This window comes from Lithobates pipiens, unplaced genomic scaffold (genome assembly GCF_037356315.1).
Source record: "Lithobates pipiens isolate NorthernLeopardFrog02 unplaced genomic scaffold, aLitPip1_a1.2 Scaffold_35, whole genome shotgun sequence".
NCBI classification, from domain to species: domain Eukaryota; kingdom Metazoa; phylum Chordata; class Amphibia; order Anura; family Ranidae; genus Lithobates; species Lithobates pipiens.
Genome location: NW_027507811.1, coordinates 1807890 through 1817671, shown reverse-complemented (window position 1 = coordinate 1817671; position 9782 = coordinate 1807890). Strand labels below are relative to the sequence as shown.

General features: G+C 46.6%; 1 protein-coding gene across 1 annotated transcript; it reads left to right on the top strand.

Annotated features, from left to right (window-relative positions):
* The first annotated feature begins 1866 nt into the window (after positions 1-1866).
* On the top strand, positions 1867-4609 carry LOC143955685 (uncharacterized). The gene has a single exon (XM_077465795.1). It carries the CDS (start codon positions 2055-2057, stop codon positions 3900-3902), a length of 1848 nt encoding a protein of 615 aa, XP_077321921.1. The 5' UTR covers positions 1867-2054; the 3' UTR covers positions 3903-4609.
* Positions 4610-9782: the final 5173 nt, after the last annotated feature.

Below are 9782 nucleotides of genomic sequence, written 5' to 3'. Positions count from 1 at the left end.
CCCTGCTCCCCTGCCTGCTGGCTTCCTGATTGGCCAGCAGCCCTCCTAAGCCGCCCAGCTGTCCCCCCCCCACCTGTCCACTCACCGGAACCGGCCACGCTGGCACCCGCGGAACCGGCCATGGAACCGGGCGCGCTGGTACCCGCGGAACCGGCCGCGGGTGTCATCAGCTGGCGATATTCTCGGAGGGGGCAATTGACCCGTTGCCCCCCCCTGGATCCGCCCCTGGATGATGGGTAGATAGTTGAGTTGTTGATCTTGTCAGAGAAGTCAGGAAGGGGCACGTGGGGGGAGGAAATATTATGAGCTCGGTTTTGGATGGATTGAGTTTGGGGAAGTGATGGGACATCCAGGCTGATATGTCTGTTAGTAAATTAGTAATATATGAGGGGACTGAGGGGTGGAGACATAGATTTGGGTGTCGTCGGCGTAGAAATGGTTTTGGAAGCCATCAGAGGTTATAAGCTGACCCGGGGAGGAGGTGTAGATTGAGAATAGGAGAAGCCCAAGAACAGAACCTTGGGGGAGGGAAAAGGGAGAGGAGGAAGTAGAATTGTAAGTGACACTGGAGGTGCGATGGGATAGGTAGGATGAGAACCCAGAGAAGTCACGAGGGCCAAAGGGGCCAAGTTTTTGGAGGAGGAGGGGGGCTCAACCATAACAAATGCAGCCAAAAGGTCCAGAAGGAGAAGCATAGAGTCGTGTCCATTTGGTTTTTGCTGTTAGTAAGTCATGTGTGAGTGTTAAAAGTGCAGTTTCTGTGGAGTGTTGAGGGCGAAATCCACACTGCGGCGGATCAAGAAGGTCATTCTTAATGAGGTGGTCACTCGGTCGGTTGCAGACCAGGCATTCAAGGAGTGTGGAGGAAAAGGGTAGCATGGAGAGGGTGGAAAAAGGTTGTTAAGACTGGTGGGGTCGAAGGAAGGCCCTCTTTACATCTCAATCCACAGAGATCCAGTTTACATCTGAATCTGCAGAGTTCCCCTTTACATCAGAGTACACAGAGTTATCCCTCTCATCTGAGTCCACAGAATTTTCACTTACACTGCAAGGTGGATCTCCGTAGACGCTGGAATGTAAAGGGGAACTCTGCTGTAAAAGGGGCTCTGGGAACTCTGATTTAAGGGTGGGTAATGCTGTGGACTCTGATCTAAATAAAAAACCGGCATGGTTTCCCCCTCCAAAAGCATACCATGCTCTTAGGTCTGGTAGGGATTTGAAGGGGAACCCCCCCAACGCTAAAAAAACAGAGTGGGGGTCCCCCCAGAATCCATACCAGACCCTTATCCGAGCACGCAGCCCAGCCGGTCAGAAAAGGGGGTGGGGACGAGCGAGCGGCACATTGCCGAATCGCAGAAAATGCTCTGGTCTTTGGCCAGTCAAATGGTCCGGGGCTGAAGTGGTTAAACAATTCTACTTATAATTTGTCCTAAGTCACAACCTTTATATTTTTACCTTATAACAGAATTATCATTAGGTCAGTAGATACTAAAATTGTAATCGTATCTGTGGCTTGGAATATAATATGTATAATTTGAATGACTTATAACCACATGTATTTTAAACACAATACTGACTGCACCATTTGAAGTGAACTTTGGACAAACTCAGTGGATATTTAGAGATGGATTAGGTATCTACACAGCTCCTAAAATCTAACACAATGGGTTTTGCTGGACGAGGGTGATTTCTACGTGATAACAGTCTGTATAACCCTTTTGTCTAAGGCTGTCTGTCGCTTTTCTTTACCCACCAAAGATAGGAAAATATCTTCTCTGTTTTGTGAAATGGGACATTATTGTTTATACAAACCTGGTGTTGAAACAGATTTGCCTGATTGAAAAATGGTTGATCCATTGAAATCATTTGTTTTCCAAGTTTTCAATGGATCCGCCATTTTTTTTTGTCACTCCTATAGAAGACAGTTCTCGTTGTTTCCTCGCTCTCTGACTAAGGTCCATGAATAAAGAAATGATCTGGTAGGAGATCAGAGGACCCATTTACTAGTTACCTTGAGGGGGGAATTGTAAGATCCTCAGAGACAAAGCTGCCTGATGTGGGCGGAGTCCTGGTTTAGGGGAACCAATCAGCTCATGTCTAGTAATAATCTTTGTATTTCTATTTTAGTAGATGGACGGGAGATGAGGAAAACCTCAGAGGATTGTCTCACTTTGTCTCCAGACTGTAAAGTAGAAGATGAGGACATCACACAGTATAGTCCAGGAGAAAACCCGACTACCTCAAATGTCCATCCGGCACCACACAGTGTAGATGGACCATCGTATTCCTCTTATCCTGAGGAACCTCAGACTGTGCGGGACGGTGCCGGACCATCGTATTCCTCTTATCCCGAGGAACCTCAGACTGTGCGGGACGGTGCCGGACCATCGTATTCCTCTTATCCCGAGGAACCTCAGACTGTGCGGGACGGTGCCGGACCATCGTATTCCCCTTATCCCGAGGAACCTCAGACTGTGCGGGACGGTGCCGGACCATCGTATTCTTCTTATCCCGAGGAACCTCAGACTGTGCGGGATGGTGCCGGACCATCGTATTCCTCTTATCCCGAGGAACCTCAGACTGTGCGGGACGGTGCCGGACCATCGTATTCCTCTTATCCCGAGGAACCTCAGACTGTGCGGGACGGTGCCGGACCATCGTATTCCTCTTATCCTGAGGAACCTCAGACTGTGCGGGACGGTGCCGGACCATCGTATTCCTCTTATCCTGAGGAACCTCAGACTGTGCGGGACGGTGCCGGACCATCGTATTCCTCTTATCCCGAGGAACCTCAGACTGTGCGGGACGGTGCCGGACCATCGTATTCCTCTTATCCCGAGGAACCTCAGACTGTGCGGGACGGTGCCGGACCATCGTATTCCTCTTATCCTGAGGAACCTCAGACTGTGCGGGACGGTGCCGGACCATCGTATTCCTCTTATCCCGAGGAACCTCAGACTGTGCGGGACGGTGCCGGACCATCGTATTCCTCTTATCCCGAGGAACCTCAGACTGTGCGGGACGGTGCCGGACCATCGCATTCCTCTTATCCTGAGGAACCTCAGACTGTGCGGGACGGTGCCGGACCATCGTATTCCTCTTATCCTGAGGAACCTCAGACTGTGCGGGACGGTGCCGGACCATCGTATTCCTCTTATCCTGAGGAACCTCAGACTGTGCGGGACGGTGCCGTCCTTCCAGCACATAAGAGATTTCCCTGTCCTGAGTGCGGGAAATGTTTTTCAAAGAAGGCCTATCTTTCCATACATAAGAGGTCTCACACGGGGGAGAAGCCGTATTCCTGTTCTGATTGCGGGAAATGTTTTTCAGATAAGTCTAACCTTAACACTCATCAGCACCTGCACATGGGGAAGAAGCCGTATTCTTGTTCCTTTTGTGGGAAATGTTTTATAAAAAAAGCAGACCTTGTCACACATCAATGGTGTCACACGGGGGAAAAGCCTTATTCTTGTTCTGAGTGCGGGAAATGTTTTACAAAGAAATCCAGCCTCGGCAGACACCAAAGGTCTCACACAGGGGAGAAGCCACATTCCTGTCCTGAGTGCGGGAAATGTTATTCAGTGAAGGCCCATCTTTACAGACATCTGAGGTCTCACACGGGGGAAAAGCCGTATTCCTGTCCTGAGTGCGGGAAATGTTTTTCACTGGAGTCCCATCTTTACAGACATAAGAGAATGCACACAGGTGAGAAGCCGTATTCCTGTCCTGAGTGCGGGAAATGTTTTTCAGATAAGTCCAATCTTCACACTCATCAGCAACTGCACACGGGCGAGAAGCCGTATTCCTGTTCTGAGTGCGGGAAATGTTTTTCAGTAAAGGCCCATCTTTACAGACATCTGAGGTCTCACACGAGGGAGAAGCCGTATTCCTGTCCTGAGTGAGGGAAATGTTCCTCACTGAAGTCCTGTCTTCCTGTACATCAGGGGGTCCCACACAACCCTGGAGGTGTATTAGTGAGTGCGGGAAATGTCTTGTATATGAATGTTGCTGGACATGTGTGGAAGAAGCACCCCCTGATATACACCTCAGATATACTCCATGGCTGATCTTCATCATGGAAGAAACAGTTGATAAGGAGATCAGAGATCACCAAAGACATGGATGAAGTGTTGTACCGTGTTGGCCATTGATAGCAGGAGAAAAATAAAAATGGAGTCCTTACCTCTCATTGGCTGAGTACATTTTGTGGTATGGAGACTTAGAGGTCTATTATTCTCTTGCAAGAGGTCTGTTTTCTCAAGTCGTCTTCCAGGACAAAACCCATTAACACTTAATCAGCGACATCAGCATAAGGGGCTTAATATCTGCTGCTAATCTAGGACTGATTCATTTTGATAAATGTTAGCCGGTCAATGGAGTCTGTGGACAGACACACTCCTTTATCTGTCACAAAACCTCCAGCAGCACTGAATTCCGTTCGGAAAAAATTGAGTCATTGCCTCTCATTGGCTGAGTACATTTTGTGGTGTAAACTCTTGTAAGAGGTCTGTTTTCTGAAGTCGTCTTCTGGGACGAAAAACGTTAGCCCCACCACTTAAAAGGTGGTCCTCTAGGCCCTTTAAAATAAAAATGGAGTCATTACCTCTCATTGGCTGAGTACATTTTGTGGTGGAAGATTTCACAAACACTTACACGTCTGTTTTTTAAAAATAATCATTAGACACACCGTATGTGACCCCCCCGATGGTTCCCGAGTTTTAGCAATGTTTAAACACAGTGATTTCCGATAATTGTCAGCTCCATCCAGTGGCCATATTGTGGTATTTCACAATCTTTCCTTATTTGAGGTATTTCAGGAAAAATATCCCATTATGGCCACTAGATGGAGCTGACAATCATAGGAAATCACTGTGTTAAATTATAGGCAAAGTTTATTATGGCAACAGATGAATGCTCGTCACACTCGGCCTTGAAATGTTCTGTGTATCGATCCCTTAGCTTCCTATGTCAGGTATGACTTCATCCTAATACTTAAGATCAGTCTCATGTATTTATGAGTACAGCACACATGAGAGGACATAAGATAATGAAACCAACAATATTAAACCAAGCATTGACTTCAAACAGAAAATACTGAATTTGGCCATTAGGTGGTGCTAAGGATCATAGGAATTAGCATCATCTAGTGGCCAAATGTGGTATTTTATATCTTAAATCAATGAAAAACATTCGTCCAGCACAGCAAATATCCTAATAGCATTCATTTTTTTTTACCCATATTTGCACAAAGAAGGAATGTACATGGACTTGCACCCGTTGGATTGCTGTGCACATTTTTTATGAATAGACCCCTAAACTTTTATATAAAAGTAGCACCCACTAGTGTGCTATCGGGTTACTACAGGTAAATGTATTTGTGTGACCCATGGTAAGAGTGAGTCTGGAATCTGGGTCAGGGTTTGCTGCAGGTCTGGGCTGGGTGACTCACAGAGGCAGGTCTCTGGTGCCTCCGCCATGGATCTGGAAGGTTGGAGAAACTTCTAGAAGCTAGAGGGGGGCGGAGGCCTGGAGGGTTCATCTCCACAGCAATGAGTTTGATGGTTCTTTCCAGAGAGATGCATTTTATTGGGTCCCAGCACAGCGCAGAGGTACAAATTTGCAAATCACCTCTCTGTGAATTGTTTAATTATATTGTGGCCCAGGTGGTCTTGCATAAATTTAACAGCCATTAGATATCCTTTTGTTATGTAGACTACAGCTGGGTTGGTCAAACCCTGGCCTGGTCAATATCTCGTCCATAATACTGTGTGTATATATAATATCTGACATCAATCTGCCTACAAAGGGAGTGCAGTGGTCAGGAGTATATGACATACAGCCCAGGGCACAGAGTGCAGTGGTCAGAAGTATATCATATACAGAGTGCAGGGGTCAGGAGCATATCATATACAGCCTTGTGTATAGAGTGCATTGGTCAGGAGTATATCATATACAGCCCAGGGTACAGAGTGCAGTAGTCAGGAGTATGTTCTATACAGCCCACGGTACAGAGTGCAGTGGTTAGCAGTATATCATATAAAGTCCAGGGTACAGAGTGCAGTGGTCAGGAGTATATCATATACAATCCAGGGTACAGAGTGCAGTGGTCAAGAGTATATCATATACAGCGCAGGGCACAGAGTGCAGTGCACAGGAGTATATCATAAACAGCTCTGTGTATAGAGTGCCGTGGTCAAGTAAAATAAAAATGTATTTTTTTATTTTTTTTTACACAAAGTTGTCAATGAGATATTTCTAACACACAGCATAGACCTAACTAGAAATACACCCCAGAACGCATTCTGCTACTCCTCCAGAGTAAGGGAATATGGACTTTTTCGCAACCTGGCTATGCAGAGGGCCCCAAAATCCAAGGAGCACCTTCAGGCTTCCTTGGGGTATAAATTACGCATCTAATTTCCTGACTATTAATCACATTTTTGAAGGTCTTTGGAGCACCAGGACAGTGGAAACACCCATAAAATGAGTTATACCCTTAGGTCTGGTATGGATTTTTCGTGCCCCCGAAATCCATACCAGCCCCTTATTCAAACATGCAGCCTGGCAGGCCAGGAAAGAGGGGGTGATGAACAAGCGCCCCTCCCTCCTGGACCATACCAGGCCACATGCCCTCAACATGGGAGGGTGGGTGCTTTGTGGCAGGGGGGCCTCTTCCCCACTACCCAGGCTAGTGGTTGTGGGGGTTTATGGCAGGGGGTTTATTCAATTCTGAAAGCCCCCTTTAACAAGGGGGGCCCTCATATCCCGCCCCACCATATGAATGAGTATATGGGTTCATTCTACCCCTACTCATTCACCAAAATAAAGTGTAAATAAAATGTCCCCTGATGTAGATCCAACGTCAATCACGACGCCCGCCGCCCCGGAAAAAAAATTAGTTCTGCACGCAACCATGGCTGACCGCCAAATGCTTCCTCTGCCACCCCCTTGTGACGTCACTGACCCCCTGAACCATACCAACCCACATGCCCTCAAAAGGGGTCTCTGTTTCCCCCCTCCCCAAAGCACCTTTTCCCCTATGTTGCTGGTGACAAGGGCCTCTTCCCCACAACCCTGGCCTGGTGTTTGTGGGGGTGCGGGGGTGACTTATCGGAATCTGGAAGCTACTTCAGGGGACTTTTTTTTTTTTTTCAAATAATGGACTTGTCAAAAACATGTTGTGTTTTGAATCCTTATTCACATGGGGGGGAGGGGGAGGCTTCCAGATTCTGATAAGTCACCTCCCCCACCGCCAAAACTACCAGGCCAGGGTTGTGGAGAAGAGGCCATTGTCCTCATCAACATATTGCTGCACAGATCAGCTATTCTTCACACAGAATTTAAAGGGGTTTTTTTTCAACCGATCTGAATTTAAATCATTCCAAAAATCTGGAATTCATTAGAAAATTTATATATGAAGCTAAAATAATTTCAATGAAATCCATTACTACTTTATTCTGGGATTTGGATACATCCGAATAACCAAAAATGTCTCTGAATTTATATTCGGATCGAAACGAATTGCACATGTCCAGTTGTTACCAAGGGTGACGGAGGTTTAACGAGCAGCCTGTACCCGTGGTTGGTGGGACATCCTCTTCTAGCAAGGGAGCTGTTGTCAGCATTATCTCCCCCTGGCAGTCCGTCTCCCATAGCAACAGGAGCAGATCAGCACTTAGAGGTTCTCAGCCTTGGCGCTAGGTACGGAAGAGATAACAGAGCGTGTGTGGTATCAGCGCTAGGTGCTCGGTGGAAATCCATTCCATTGCTGGGAGTGAGGTAGCGGAGATACGCCGGACAGGTGGAGTGGGCATAAGTTCAGCGGCTGCGATAGGGAAGGTGTACATTGACATGGGAACGAGAGAGCTAACTGGAGGACAGTTTGGAGATCTGCTCTAGGGTTGAGTTACCCCAAAAAGCGGCCTCCCCCTTGTCTGGGGGCATTGATGAGCAAACTTACCCTGCATGTAAGGTGAATGAGCCTGTTCAAGGTGCCCAATGTAACCCAGAAGAACCCACACCGGGGTAGACCTCTCATGTGAACCACACTTGGCACCTAACGAGGAGAGGAACATGGAGAGAGTGTCACCCGCGTGCCCTACATACAGTACATACACACAGCACAAGGCTGGGTTCGCACTGTGGGGTTGATTTACTAAAGGCTAATAGACTGTGCACTATGAGGGAAAGTTCTGCTGATTTCCATCATCCAATCATGTTCAAGCAAAAATGCTGTTTTTGTTTTTTTATTTTCCTTGAGGGCATTCTTTGCAAAGTCAAGCTTAATCTCATTTGCTAAGCTGCATTTGCAAGGTAATCAGTGTGCGGTATTTTACCTTTAGTAAATCAAACCCTATGAGACATTTCTCGGGGGGCTGCAGTTCCTCTGAAGGCCACAAGGTGGGGATCTCACTTTTACCCAGACAGGAAGTCTCTATGGAAGACAGGAAGTGATGTCAGAAACAGACAGGAAGTTCCAGGTGAGAGGTGAGTCGGGAGGAAGTAGAGAGGAGACGCCGCTTGAAGTTTCAGCAGAGGAGGTAATAAGATCTTATTCTCTATTTACACCCAGTAACCCCCCGTCATGTCCGTCCTCTTCCTCCATAGTCACTGTGACGTCTTTTATCTCCAGCAGATGATGATACACACATATATAGCGTGGGATCCTAGATTACCCCCTTCAGGGGCAGAACATTCCCCCCACTTACGGGGCCGGAACATTCTCTTCATTTTGGAGATGTGTCTCCTTTCCATCAATTTCACCTTTTCAGTTTATAATAACGGATTATGCAATGATACGGGGTGGGGGCTTTATTTAGAGGTGGATGGTTGACTGTATCATTGTGTGTTTTAGGTTCCTATAAGGTGTCAGGAAGGTCACACCATCCCCCACCATCATCAAGTAGATGAGGAACAATCACTGGTGGTTAACATTTCTACACAAGCTTGTTTGTTACAATGTTTTAATTTTTTTAAATTTTATATTGCAGAGTGGAAACCTTGAAGATTATAATATTGTTGTTAAAGAAGAGTATAAAGAGGAGGATGAGGAGTATGGAGTGATGGAGGAGGTTTCAGAAGGACACAAGGATATGATGGAGCCACCAAATACCAGGAACCCACCAGAGAGATGTCCCCGTCCTCTGTATTCCCGGGATTCCACACAGGAAGGTCACACCATCCCCCACCATCATCAGGTAGATGAGGAACAATCACTGATAGTATCATTAGGATCTGTACATTATCTGCATTGTTACCATTGATGTCATTTTTATTATATATTCAGAGTGGAAACCTGAGAGATCCTAAAGTTGATATTAAAGAAGAGATAAAAGAGGAGGATGATGAGGATGGGGTGATGGAGGAAGAACACAAAGATCTGTACCAGGACACCATGGAGGAGTCATCCAGATACAGGAACCCACCAGAGAGATGTCCCCGTGGAAACCTCGGGGATGATAATATTGATATTAAAGAAGAGTATAAAGAGGAGGATGAGGAGTATGGAGTGATGGAGGAGTTTTCAGAAGGACACAAGGATATGATGGAGCCACCAAATACCAGGAACCCACCAGAGAGATGTCCCCGTCCTCTGTATTCCCGGGATTCCACACAGGAAGGTCACACCATCCCCCACTGTTACAAGGTTGGTGGGACGGAGCTTCTTCTACAAGGACTTATGGAAGCAATGTGTGGATATTATTTTTATGTAATATCACAATATTACAGCTTCTAAGTTACAGATGATATTTTCTCTCTCATTTTCTTGGTTTAGGGTGAAG

Bases quoted from the DNA above. Each gene is read 5' to 3' on its own strand.
- LOC143955685 (XM_077465795.1), top strand. From the start codon at position 2,055: ATGTGGGCGGAGTCCTGGTTTAGGGGAACCAATCAGCTCATGTCTAGT.